Source organism: Lutra lutra, chromosome X (assembly GCF_902655055.1).
Source record: "Lutra lutra chromosome X, mLutLut1.2, whole genome shotgun sequence".
NCBI lineage: Eukaryota > Metazoa > Chordata > Mammalia > Carnivora > Mustelidae > Lutra > Lutra lutra.
Window position 1 is genome coordinate 51,678,417 of NC_062296.1, and position 13,698 is coordinate 51,692,114.

The 13,698-nt window shown below is 58.1% G+C and overlaps 1 protein-coding gene across 1 annotated transcript; it reads right to left on the minus strand.

The window, feature by feature from the left end:
• Positions 1-560: 560 nt before the first annotated feature.
• EFNB1 (ephrin B1) lies at positions 561-12,711 on the minus strand. Its single transcript, XM_047716299.1, has 5 exons — positions 11,807-12,711; positions 3,043-3,320; positions 2,154-2,246; positions 1,837-1,965; positions 561-1,675 (listed from the first exon to the last, which is right to left on the minus strand). The coding sequence occupies exons 1-5, from the start codon at positions 11,932-11,934 to the stop codon at positions 1,263-1,265; spliced, it is 1,041 nt and encodes a 346-aa protein (XP_047572255.1). The 5' UTR covers positions 11,935-12,711; the 3' UTR covers positions 561-1,262.
• Positions 12,712-13,698: the final 987 nt, after the last annotated feature.

Below are 13,698 nucleotides of genomic sequence, written 5' to 3' on the forward strand. Positions count from 1 at the left end.
CTGGCCAGGAGGCAGTGTAGAGGTGGGTGGTGATAGGCCCAGCTCCTTCCCCATGGCCACTTGGGGAGCGCCTACAAAGCGCACTCCAGTGGCAGTCTGTTAGCAGCCGTGCTGGCAAGGAGCCGGGGTCAAAGTGCACGGCGTGCTGGCCCAGCCCTGGGCAGCCTCTTCCTCTTTCCAGGCCCTGGCCCAAGATTGGAGGGGCCAGTGGAAGCTGGGCTGAGGGGGGCACCTGCCTGTGCTAGAGCCCAGAAAAGGAGCAGGCCACCTGGCTTTATACCCGCTTAGGTCCCTGCCCTGGGCCTCTGTTTCCCACTAGGCCAAAGGATGCCAAAGGTGAGAAGAGAAGAGGGCGGGGAGGGGGAGGGGGAACTCCCAGCTCTGCAGGGCAAATAGCCACCTGGGCACCTCACCTCCCTCCACCCCCATGAGGTCATTTGCCTGCAGCAGCTCTCCTGTTCCCCAGGCAACAGCCAATTAAGACGTTAATTACCGTGAGAGTGAGGGAGGCAGGAGATGCCCAAGAATCCCACAAGGAAGAGATTTTTTTTTGGGGGGGGGGTGGAAGGGTGGCAGCCACTACCCCATTGCCAAGATCAGCTTTGTAGAAGGAGGGTCAGGAGGGCAGGGTGAGATGCTTTGCCCAATGGCACTCTCATCTTCCCTCCTGGACAAGAATAGCTCTGGCCAAGCCACCCCTCCCCCAAACACCAAGGAGTTTATAAAAGAGATACCATCCTATGCTTCCTGGCTGGCCACATCCTGCCCTTGTTCCCTTAAACTGGGCCGGGCCAGGCTCAGAAAGCCCAAGGAGGGGCTGCTTTTACATTTTCCATTTTTCTTTAAAAAACAGATGAAAATGAGTTGACAGCTAAAAAATGAACACAAAAACATTAAAAACAGTGATCATAGCGGACAAACAGTCCTGGGAAAGGGGGGAAGGGGAAAGGGGGGCAGAGCCGGGGGGGCATCTTCCTGCCTGCTGTCCATCAGCGTCCAACCCTGCCCTCCAAGAAGGGGCGCCCCTGCAGAGCCCAGAGGCCTGGCCAGAGGGGGAAGGCACAAGAGCGTGGGGGCTGGGGGCACAAGCACCCCCCTCCGAAGCCCAGGGGGCAGGGCAAAAGGGGGATTATAAAAGCCAAGAAACTACAAAACTAAATACAAAGGTGGGCACAGCTGGTCAGGGGAGGGAGTGTGGGGGAGAAAGGAGAGGTGCAGTCCTGGCCAACTGTCTCTCGGGGACCTGAGGCTGCGCTGGGCCCTCAGACCTTGTAGTAGATGTTCGCTGGGCTCTGGGGTGGCATCTCCTGGACGATGTAGACGGGGTGCCCGTAGTCCCCACTCACCTTCTCGTAGTGGGGGCAGTAGTTGTTCTCTGTAGTCCGTAAAGGGATGATGATGTCGCTGGGCTCGGTGCCCGCCGTGCCACTGCCCACCTTGGGACTGGCCAGGGTACTGAGGGAGAGGGCGGGCGCCCGCTGCTGGGTGTGCTTCCGGTGCCGTTTGCGCAGCTTGAGTAACAGAACTGTCAGGAAGATGATGATAAGCAGGAAGATGACACAGCCAGCGCCAACGGCTGCGAACAATGCCACCTTGGAGTTGAAGAAGCTGTCGGCGTCCCCACTGCCACCTCCGCTTGCCCCAGGGCCGCTTTTCTCTTCCTGGTTCACAGTCTCTGAGGAAGGAGGAGGGAGGGGAGACGTGGTTGGCCACGGGTCCCAGGGACACACTGCCCATTCCTGGCTGGGCCCCGTCCTGCCTCGCTTCAGAGACAGGGCCTGAAAGGGTGGCCAAGCAATGGCTTCTGCCCTTCTGGGAGACACCCACAGCACTCACCATGCTTGCCGTCAGAGTCACCCAGGGAACCCCGGCCGCTGGGGGCCTGCGTGGCCATCTTAATAGTGTTGTCTGCCTCCTTGCTGGGCCGGCTGGTGGTCAGCTGCTCAGGCGTCACAGCATTGGGGTCTGGGGGTGGGGAGAGGACGGGTGAGCCAGGGACCTCAATCATCTAGCACAAGCCAACAGTGACCTATAAGTCAGACCTCAGATACTCTTACCCTATTGCCCCTCCCCTACTCCCGAAAGCACCCATACCCAGCCAGGGACATCTGTTGCAAAGGCTCAACTGGGGAGCCCTCACACCGGGCACTCACCTTGCCCAACCTTCATGACGATCTTCATGGTGCGTGTACGGCACACGCCTCCCTCCCGGTTTTCCAGTCCCTCCAGGCTCCCATTGGATGTAGCTGTAGCAAGAAGCCAGAGAAGTCAGCAGGAGAGAAAGGTCTGCCCACACTACCTAGAAATCCTAGTGCTGTCTTATCCCATAAGAACAGAACTGGGAGTTGGAGAGGGTGGCAAGCAGTTCCCACCTACCTGCGAACCTTTCTGCCTGTCTCCCTTGCACTGGGAACAGAGTAGCCAGCCCCGGACCCAGCCCACATCAGAGACTAGCGCTTCCCCCAAGGATGCTACTCCTTAATCATGACCAGGCCTTAGCCCTTCTTTCTCAGTGGACACTAAGGCATCTTCTCTTTGGGCCATGTTGCTCAGAGGCAAAACAATCAGAACCAGAATCATGGGGGAGGCTCCTGCACAGACTGGAAGGAACCCAGTCAGGTGAACCGGGCTGGAGTCCCAATACTGTCCCTAACTCCCTGAGTGACATGGGGCAAGAAGCTCCTTCACATCTTGGGGCCAATTTCTCATGATGAGAAAGGCCCAACTGCCAGCTGATCCCAAAGAGTTCTGACAACTCTGCCATTCCCGAGATTAGACCTGAGGCAGGCCCAGAAAATGAGAACTTCAGGTGGGCACCACAAATTAGAAGTCTTCCCCCACCCAACTTCTAGAGCAAAGGGGACTGGCAGCCACCCACTTGGTGAATTTTAGGGCCAGAAATCCCAGGCCGGGTTGGAAGGAGAGCACACCGGTCTTCAGAGGGGTCCAGACCAGGACAGGCCATGTGCTAGCTCACTGTACTACTTAGAAACTTCTGCTGCTACCACGTAAGAGAGAACCCTATGATGGGAAGGGACTCACAGGTAATGTAGTAATCATGGTGCTTCTTGAACTCCAGGCCCATGTAGTTGGGGCTGAACTCCTGGAACTTAATGGTGAAGCGGATCTCCTGCTCTGGCCGATTGCAGGTGACCAGCACATTGGGGTCAAGCACGGTGCTGCAAGCAGCCGCCTGCTCGGGCCGCACCAGGTACAGCTTATAGTACTCGTAGGGCCGCCCTGCTTCCGCTCGGGGGCAGATGATGTCCAGCTTGTCTCCAATCTTTGGGTAGATCACCAGGCCCTTCCCACTCAGGAACCTGCCCAGAAGGGAAGACAGTCAGCCTCAGGGTCGGGGGTCCTGGGCCCTCCCCTGAATTGGGGGCGCACACCATGAAGGCCAGGCTGAGCCTGCTAGGTGGAGATGGGAAGGAGAGGTATCTCGTCCTACCATCCTCAGGCTGGGGTGAGGAGAGACAATCACACTGCCAGCAGGGTGTGGAAGGGGTGGCCCATGGGCAAGGCTGCCAGGCTTTGACTGCTTGGCAGGGTGGGGCACGGCCTACCTGGGGGAGCCTTTTGTCCTAATGTGGCATTTCCGCAGGGGGCTGACATGGCCAATGGTGTCAGACTTGGGCTGCCTGGAGGTGGTGGCCCTGTTCTCCTCCTTCCCCCGTCACACTTACATTCCTTCAGAGCCACTGCTACCATCTCCCCAGTACACGTGTGTGTGTGTGTGTGTGCAGATGCACACACACAAACATACAACGAGCCCACACATGCCTTAGCCACCACCCCTGTGGCTCCCAGACTACAACTGGGGGAGCTCAACCTGTCTGAGACCCAAGCCTTCTCTCCCATCCTTGCTAATCTTGGGCCTGATAGTGAGAGAGGAATAGGCATTGCTTGGAACCAAGGAGGAATGGGTAGTCTCTGGCGAGGTGCGACTCTACACAGCATTCCCCACTCCCTACAGCCCAGTGTCTTAGGGGGGGACCCATCCAACCCCCATAGCGTGAGGACCTGAGTCCCCAAACTTGACTAGTCTAAATCCTAAAAAAGAGCAGACGGAGGGGAGAAATGGCCCAAACACCGACAACAGATCATGTAAGAGATGGTCCCAGGAACCTCACACATCTGTGTTCTAATACCTCCACCTCCACATCTGTCCCTGTTATAGACCCTGAGGGAGCAGGCCAAATGCCTTCTGAGCCAGGTTCATCTTCTAATTTTAAAGGCTGGGACCAGGGAGTAGCAGAGGGAGGGCAATTGCCCAAGCCCATCTACCCCTATCACTCTGTCCTTACGTAAGCCCACAGTCAAACCATGGTGCTATCTTGGCCATTTCTGAGCCTGGGCAGGCTGGAGCTGGGAGCAAGGCAATAGCATGGAGGAAGGAGAAAGCAGACAGACTTCGGAACCAGACAGACATGGCCCTTCCTAGCTCTGCGACCTTGGATGAGCTGTATGATCTCACAGAGTTTCAGCTTCTTCATTTATAAACTGGCAGTGGTAAGAGCCCTATCCATCACCCCTGCCCCAGGATCGTGGAGTAGGTACAGTGGTGCATGCAGAGTGCCTAGCACATAGTAGGTACCAACAGGTTTGACTCCTGCTTAGAAACAGTCTAGTCTGCCACGAGGCAAGATACTAACAGCAAATGCCTATGACACCAGTCTTGGGGTTTTTTGGCGAGGGCGGGGGCTGGCTAGGAAAAGAAGCTACAACCCCATCCTTGAGGATTTTTCTGTCTGCTGTGGGTCAGAAAAGTAAAAGGGATCCATGCTTTAGCAACAGACAGTACCAGGCTATCTGTAGGTTATGTGGGAGGATGGTGGCTCAAACCGCAAGGGCTGGAAGCAGCGAGAGGAAGGAGACAATTCATCTGACAGGAGATGGTTCCTCAGAAGGAGCAGAATGCAAGTGGGTCCTGGCGGGGCAGGGGGAGGAGGAGGAAGAAAATAAGAAGTTAACACAGAGCAAGAATGGACAGGAGTGGCTAGAACACAAACCCCAGGCCAGTGACTGGCCCCACAACTGGTAGAGAGAAGCAGAAGAGGGGGTGGAAAAGCTCAGCTGGGGCCAGTCTGAAAGGCCTCAAGTGTCACAACAAGCATCCCACTGGGGACAGACCTTCTAGCAAGGACAATGGAGGGTTGAAAGTAGCACTTCAAGGGAACAGAGCTGACAGCAGGAGAGCATGGCTCCACTTCCTGGGGGCCTGTTGCTCACTGGGGACCACAAGGTACAAGGGCCTGCCGGGAGCTCAGGGCCCTCACTCAAGGGAGGCAAATGATACCCAAGGAGGTGAGTCTAGACCAAGCAGATGAAGAAAGGCAGCCCTCCCTCTGTGTTAAACGAGACTTTGACAAGCTGAAACCTGCCATCTTCCTCTACAGGAGGGTAAAAACCACAACAAGAAGGTCTTTCCCTTAGTACCTGGATTTACTGCACTCTAGAGGGCCAAAAAGGAGGCAGGCATGGGAGGAAGGCCCCTATAAACACTGAAGAGGGAACAGCCTCACCCCAGGCCCCCATAATTCCCAAGGCCATTTTCATTTCCCCAGCCTCACACTGGGTCCACCCAGATAGCTGGATTCGATGACTTCTAACTTCTTAGAACCAGTGGAACCTTCGAGACCTACTGAGTCCAGGTCCCTCATATGAGGGACGGTGTGATTAGCTGAACATTCCTATGGAAGAGAGGTGCTCCAAGCTGACTGGAGGAGGCTACCCTCCGCCGGGATGTTAAGCCCTAGGGCTCTAAGAAGACCTAAAGCCTTGGCTGATTCCTCACAGAGCTGCGCTTCAACGAGACCTTCCATGGAGGTGATGGCAGGTGCACAGAGGGCATGCGAATGGGTACAGGTCATCTCACCTCTCGTGCCACTTGGCCCTGGCTTCCTCACCGGGGGCTTAGCTGTTCTAAGCACATCTATGGCCGCTCAGGGTCTGGAGCTCCGGATCTGAAACACAGGGCTTCCAGCTACTGGGGGCTCTACCTTGAATCCAGAGCCATCAAGGAAACAGATGTCTATACAGTGGATGGAGGAGGGGGTAGAAAAAAGAACTATGGCCCCTAACACCGCTCAGACTCTCTTCAACCTCAGCAAAAGACTTCATGAATATTCATCAGTTCATTTGCATAGCAGCTGGCAGAGGGAAACTCACCTTCCCCTAAAGTGCAGAAGGGAGAGGAGCCTGATGAGACCTGCCTTCCCTGACCCTGATCCCCTATAATGGTGCCTCCACAGCATCTTCTCAAACATCAGAACTGCTTCTTGGCCTATGAGAAGCCCTGGAAAGTGGCAAGGGGACATAAGGGGCAGGTGTGTAGCCAGCGAGGGCGAAGCCTGAAGCCAGGTACAAAACTAGTCATACTATCCAGGTGGGGGTGGGGGGACCCTGCAGGTCTCCCCTCATACATGTCAGGTTAGGAGTAGGGGCAAGAGAGGAGGACAAAGAGATTGTCCCCAAGTTAAACTCTTCATCCCCCACTTTTCAAAAACTATTATCAGGCCAAGCTTTCTTGCCTGGGGCCACCCCCAGACAAAGCCCTTTTCTGGAAAATAAGGGGATTGACAAGGCCCAGCAGGAAGCCTGAAGCAGGTCACCATGGTAACCCCTGAGGCCTTCCTTCCTCAGCTTCTGATAGCCCCAGGACCCCAGTGAGCCACCCCAGGGAGGAAAAAGACTTGGGGGAGGCTGTTGGAGCATTCCAGCTCCTTCTTATGGCCTAACTCTTCCCTTCCACCCTAGCCCAAGTCTCTCCCTCAGCCTTTCTGCTGAGCTGAGAAGTGCCGCCATGACTGCTAGTTACAAATCCTGGGAGGCGAGAAGACTGAAGGGTCTGGGGCAGTAGCCTGGTCAGAGGCTAACTGCCCTCTTGCTTCCTTCGTCCCGCTGAGCCCCTCTCTGCCCAAACACAAACAATCTGCAGTGGGGGCAGCTTGCAGCTATGGGGGTCATGTCCAGAAAGGTGCCCATGTTCCACCAGGCTCATGCTTTCCTTCCCTCAGGCTCTAGAAATCTGTGGTCAAAGAGTGGCCGAAGGGAGAGCCTAGTCCCAGGCCGCACCGGTCCAAGTTTGGTAGTAGACTCCAGCCACCGCCTTGATGCAGGGGACCCCGGCGGCACTGTGCCTGTACCCACAGAGTGGTAGGACGAGTGGAGGACAGACCCCAAGCCAAAGCTCAAGTCTGCTCCCATCCCAGCAAGGGTGGGGAGCCCCCAAATTAAAGGCTCCTCTTTCATTCCCCCAACTCCACCCAGCCCCCGAGGGCAGGAGCAGGCCTGGCGTGTCCCAGCAGTGCCCGCCCAGGCGTGGGTGGGCAGGAACAGCAGCTGGGTCCTGGCACACACACAGCACTGTCGGAGGCAGAGAAGCCAGGAGAGTCCCAGAGGAAGTCACCCTCCCCACCTACACTGAACTCTGCCCTCCCTCGGCCCTCCCAGGCTCATACTTGGGTCCAATGGAGGGGGGCTCACACCCCTTTCCTTGTTGTCTGCTTTCTGTGGGATCCCTGAGAGGAAGTGAGGCTCCTGGCCCAGAGAGGAACCCAAGGTACCACTCTGAGCTCAGAAGGGAGAGTGCCAGGCAGGAGCTGACCTTGCTGAGTTCAGGTGACTGAAGCAGGCTGCCCTCAGAGGCAGACCTAACCAAATCGAAGGAGGAAGCCAGGACACTGCTCGTCCCACGCAGGCAGGGCCTGAGTCACAAGGACAGATGCACGCACACCTGTGAGGTAAGAGGGGAACCCAGGGGCAGGGAGCCGGCTCCTCTTTCCAAACCCCACCTTGAATTCCTCTCTCTCCTAGCTCCCGAGGGAGCAGGATGGCATGGAAAGAATGGCATACAGCAAGCTCTGCCCCCTGTGAGCTGAGTCTAGACAAGTCACTTCCTTCTTCCAGGCACAGGCCTTCTCATCTGGAAATAGGCGGCGGGGGGCAGGGGGGCAATTCCTACTCCCAAGGGCTGATGGGAACCACCAACGAACTCACATAGGAGGATGCTTTGTAAGTAAGTAGAAAGGTGCTGCCTGACTGTTAAGTTGGCCTGCCAAACACAGTACCATTTAGAAGAAGCTAAAGGAGCTTCCACTCCTGGCTGCTGGCACCCCCACCCCAAAATGCCCACTATGAAAACACACACAGGAGGGGCTGCTATTCCAGGGCCAGGAATCCAGGATGTGGCTGGTGAGCAATGCCCCCCACCACAACTTGCCCAATAATCACAGAGTGGACCCTCCCCCAAACCTGGTGTTTTAGTGACAACAAGCAGCCTCCTGGCTGGCCCACCCCTTCCACAGTCCCAACCCCAGAAAACAGTAGTGTCCAGGGCCTGTCCATCCCCATCCACCTGAGCTGATGAGGCAGCGGAGAACCTGAGGGGAAACAGGGAACCCTCCATTTAGCCCCCAACCCAGCCTCACAGGCCCTTCTTGCTTTGGCCCGACTGCCTGGGGTGGGGGTGGGGAGGGAGGGGAACAGGAAACTTTAGGAGCTGCTGGGTTCCCATCACTCTCAAGCCCCCACCTGTGGCCAATCAGCCACAGAGTAGAAGAGGTCAGGTCTCTAGCCGCCCCGGAAAGGGGCCCCCTGAGCTGGCCTCCCCAGGACTGTGAACTGGAACAGCTGTGAGGGGGCTGGGACCAACATTTTGGCTCCTAGCAGGCAAGCCTGGGTTGGGGTCTGCAGCTGCCCCCACCCATGCTGGCTGGAGTCAAGGGTCCTGGACACCAAGCTGAATCCCCCCACCCCCACCCCGTTTTGGGAAGGTGTAATGTGATCTCAGGCACATTCCCACTCCCGGAGGTGGGGGAACCTGAGTGGGGGGCAGGAAGGGGTCAGAATGGGACAGAGAGACTGAACTGCAGCAGCTGGACTTGGCTGAGGACTCAAGTGTGAGGCCTGCCGGCTGCCCCAAGCTCTCTGGGGAAGAGGCTAGGGGGAGGGGGCCACTCTGGGACCTTCCATCACAGCCCCCAACCCAACCAAGCACATGCATACCCTCTGGTTTCTCCCAACCTGTAGTGGGACTAAACCTACGGCCCACCCCCCCATGCTCATCAGGCAAATCTGACAAGAGGGGCAAAGGAGAGGCAGAAGCCCTTACCACCCAGAGACTTTCACGCTGAAAGACCCCAGCACCAATTCTGGGAAAGAGCCTGGAAGTCTTAAGTCAGCGCTTCCTGCTCCCCTCTCTCAGTCAGGGCTGGGGCTGCATGCACCCTGGAACCTGGAAACAAACCCCCAGCCCCACCACTTCTTTATTTTGATTTCTTTTCCCCAAGAAGGAAGCAATTAAGCAAGGTTTATAGGCACTGGGAGATTTGAGTGGGGAGGGGGGTACCAGCTCCTGACAAGGCTGAGGAAAGGGACCAAAAGCAGGGAGGAAGAGGGGAGGGAAGAGAGAAAATGAGCCTGTGAGGGAGAGCACGGGCATGTGCGAGAAACAAAAGGACTTGAGAAAAAGAGGCAGAGAGTGACTAAGAGTGAGAGGGAGTGTGAGAAAGAGGGAGAGCAGGGCGAGCCTCACTGGAGAGGGGAGGTGAGTGAGGCTCACAGAGGGTGTGAGAGGGTGAACCAACACAGACCTGAGAGGGAGAACTCGTGCAGGAGGCAAAGAGGGAGAGACAGACAGAGACAGACTGTTTATTTGAAAGGCTGTGGCAGCCTGAAGGTTGGGCGCGGTGGCAGAAGCAGCCCCTGGAGCTCTTGTGGAGCTGAGGGCAGTGCCTCCCTCCTGACCTCCCGCCCAGCCCCCCATGCACCAACACACACAGACCCCTGGGCATGGATGGAACTGGGGGGCATGCAGAGGCACGAGCATCAGTCCCCCACCATTCTTGGGATCTGCTCAACTACAGGACAGAATTTGTGCGGGTCCTACGTAGTCCTACTGAGTCCTCACCCTGCACCCAGATGCCTGCTCTCAGCCTGAAGTGGATGGTGAGGTGGGTGGAACTAAAAAACCTGGAAATTGGTCCACAGCACTAAAGGCTCAAAACACAAAAAGGGAGAAGCTCAGAGAGATCTTGTTTCTCCCAGCACCCCCCCCTCCAACTCTGCAGGAGGGCTCCTTTCCAGCTTCAGAGCTGCCTGCTATCTCTGGTTAGAGACCTGAGAGAGCAATTAGGTCACTCCCATGAGCCCCTATAATGGGCTACCCCAGGCGGATTTCAGCTATCCTGACTGGAGAGAGAGCATTTCCAGCCTACACCTCCCCTGTAAGCAGGGGGTGGGGGTGGGGGGAAACTGGGCTCTTCACAACCCTTTCCCTTGAGCTAAACAGCTCAGGGCCCCCTGACTATCTTAACTCCCTGCTGTTAGGAAAGTGCTGCACCCAGTCTGGCTCCTGGGTGGGAGAGAAATTCTTGTCAATCACTTTCCTTATACCTTGTTTCCTTTCCGGAACCCTCTACACTGACCTTGTTTTAGCCATCCCACAAACCGGTAAATAGGACCCTACCTTAACCCAAGAACAGAAATAGAGAAGCGGCCTTCTCCCACTCCAGGGCTGAGAGATGCACTGTCCCTGGAATGTAAGAGGCCAAGGCAGGCAGGAGCCCGGGAAGTTAGCCGGGGAGCCCCGGAGAGTGGAAAGAGATTACAGATACAAAAATCAGAGAGCGCAGAGGGCAGGCCAAAGCCCCCCAGTTTCCCACTAAGTAGGGGTATCTGCACATCACCAGGACCTCCACAAAACAGGAAGACCAATCTTGACCCTGGATTCCAACCCCAGTCCTGAATGCCAAAAGAGTAAAAGGTCCAGAGGTCACTACACAGCCCCAGACTCTTCACTAACAGCCCAGAAACCACCGAGCCACCGCCCTAAAAGGTGTGTGTGTTGTTTGGGGGTGGGGGGGATTGTGAAGAGGAAAGAAGAGGAAGAAAAGAAAGGATCTCCTCTACATAGCTACATCCCCAACCCCTTGGGAAAAGCTAAGCATAGCTTCCCAATCTGAGGGACATAGGGCGGGGGGCCACCGGGACCCGCCTGGCCAGGAATCCTTCCATCCCCACCCCCCCTCCCTCGCCAGCTCCGACGCCACTCTGCCTGGGCTGGCCCTCGAAGCTCTGCCGCTGGCTCCATTGGACCCCCGACGGGCGCTGGATCGAACCCCCCTCCCCAACAAATCCCTCTCCCACTCCGCCCCTCTCCACCGGCCGCCTTTGTGAGCCTGGGAGCGGCGCCCGCCCTTCCACGGCCCCGATAGGGAGAAAAGAAGGGCCAGAAGAGACGGCAAAGCGAAAAGCTAGGGAAGCAAAGAGAGAAGAAAGAGAAATGGAAATGGGAGAAGCCCGAATGCGGATACAGGCGCAGCCACCCGCCCCAAGCGCGGAGTCCCGAGCCGTGGTCCCTTCACAGCCAAACAAACGAGAAACCTGTGTTCCGGCCTCGTCCCCCACCCAGGTCAAGCTCGCCCCTAAAGCGGCTCTCGGAGAAAACCGCCACGTTCCCAGGGGCCCCATAGGGGAATGCGTTCTCTCCCCCACCCAGCTCTCGGCGCCCTCGAGCGCCCGGACTCCCAGCTCCGCCAGGCGCGACAATCCCGACTTGATCCGGGACGTGCGAAGAAGAGAGCGCGGAAGCCAAGGGGTCACAAGCCAGCCAAGTGCCCCCCACCCCACCCCGCCGCACCCTGCCCCACCCGCCCGCAGGAAAACACACTCGAAAACGCCAGAGACAAAATGGGGCGCCGCTCCTCCTCGAAACACCTCCCCACACACACTCGGGGGCGCGTGGCCTCACCCTGCAGGAGTGCCTCCCACCCCCAGGGACCTGAGCCAATAAGTTACTCACTTGGGGTTGAGGGAGCTCCAGGACACGGGCTCCAGGTTCTTGGCCAGCGGCGTGGCGAGCCGGCACAGTGCCAACACGACCATCGCCACAAGCCACTTGCCAAGCCAACGCTGCCCAGGCCGGGCCATCTTCCCAGGAGCAGGCTGCACTTGGGATCCCCTGGCGCCTCCTCAGCAAACTGGCCTCGCCTTCCCGTGCTGCGCTGCGCTCTGAACCGCTCAGGCGCCCATCCTCCGCAGTCGCCGGCCTTGAAGTGCTCCCCTCCCGCCGGCTTCGGCGTCGTTCTTCTCCGCCCGGCGGGCCAGGCGGACTCACTGGGCAGCCGTCCCCAGCCCGGGCATGGGCCACAGCCTCCGAGGTCTCGCTCCTCTGGTCTCTCCGCCGCACGAGGCGCGACGGGGGCTCTGCGCCCCCGGTGATCCGGCCCGATTCCGCTGGGCTCCCCGAGACTGTTCGGGACTGCGCGCCCTTTCCCTGACTGGGTCTCCCCACTGAGGACTCGGTGGCCGCACCGACGCCTCGACTGTCCCGGGATCGACGGCCCTTGGAAGAAGTGGGAGTCTCCCCACAATGCGAGCTCAGTCCGGGGGCTCCCGGCTGGGTCGCCCTGGCACGGTCTCCGTTCCTCCAGGCCACACTGGGACTCTGGGCTGCGCGCCCCACCGACAGCTTCTACTTCAGCGGGGGCCCCGTTCAGTGTACTCAGAAGAGCGGGAAGACGCAGCGGAGCGAGATAGTCCCATCGATTTGCGCTTCTGAAGCCTCGGCCGGGTCGCTCCGCAGCCCCGTCGCCGAGTCCTAGCTCCCCGGCGATTGCACCCGAAGGTCTGCGGCCAGTGCGATTCTCACACGCCTCCCACTGCTGTCCAGCGCGCATAGACTCTCCCGGCGGCCGCTGGGCTGTCTACTCCCCTGCTCAGGCGAACGCAAGGCCGACCCTACTCCTTTTAGCCAATAGGAAGCTCCGTCTCGGGGTCCTTGTCCCCTGTCACGCCCCCAGAACAGGAAGGGGGCGGGGCTCCTGGGAGCTCTTAAGGACGCCGTGCTCACGATGGCACCAATCTGAGAGTGCGGCTCTTGTGGGTAGGGTGGGTCCGGTTTAGTCTCGTTCCCAGAGCACTCGGCCGGTGGGAAGTTGGCGTTCCTCTAGGGCTGTCGGCCTGCTCTCCTCTCGCGCGCCTAGTCGACACTCTGGCCCACTGAACCAGATAGGCCCTGTCGCAAGTATCCCGGGAACGTACTTCCATTCTCTTTATACAGGAACCCTGAAGTCCTGCTCTGAGCCCACCTCTGTGGCAAAAGTAGCCTGGTTGCTCCCCGTCCCATCTCACGTAGGGCTCTGGTGGGCCTTCCTCCTTCTTACCTCACAATGCAGTGTCTGCTTGCACTTGGACCTGGAGTCCTAAACACACAGATCTGATAGGTGATGGAGACTCAAGAGAGATCAAGTACCAGATGGAGGTGGGTGGGAGGTGCGCTCTTTGCCCCTGGGGACCAGGCCTTTGGATTCTCAGCCTCAGGGGAGAGCTTTGTGGGACCTGGGAGCCCAAACCTAGAGTCTTGTTCTGCCTGAAGGGGCAGGCAAGACCCCGGAATAGGCCAGCGGGGAAGTAAGGGGGCACCTCGATAAAGAAAGACACCTCCTGGGCAAAGAGGAAAGGGTGCAGGCAGACGCCTTTTGAAAAAGCAAAAGCGAGCGTCCTGGCCCCAAGACGCCAGACTCTAGGCCCTCCCGGCCTCACCATCTGGGGCTTTGTCTTCCAGCCCTGGCCCATTCTCCCCGCCCCTCCTCGCTTCCTTGCCTATAACTTTGGCTCCATCCCACAGCTCAGACCCTCCCGGTCCGGCCCGCTCTCCTCGTCCGACCCCAACAGGCATACCCACGTGGTAAT

Coding starts and splice junctions, on each gene's coding strand:
- EFNB1 (XM_047716299.1), bottom strand. CDS start 11,934: ATGGCCCGGCCTGGGCAGCGTTGGCTTGGCAAGTGGCTTGTGGCGATG. Junction 1,966..2,153: donor CGTCATGAAGGTTGGGCAAG/GTGAGTGCCCGG, acceptor CCCCACCCCCAG/ACCCCAATGCTGTGACGCCT. Junction 1,676..1,836: donor TGACTCTGACGGCAAGCATG/GTGAGTGCTGTG, acceptor CTCCTTCCTCAG/AGACTGTGAACCAGGAAGAG.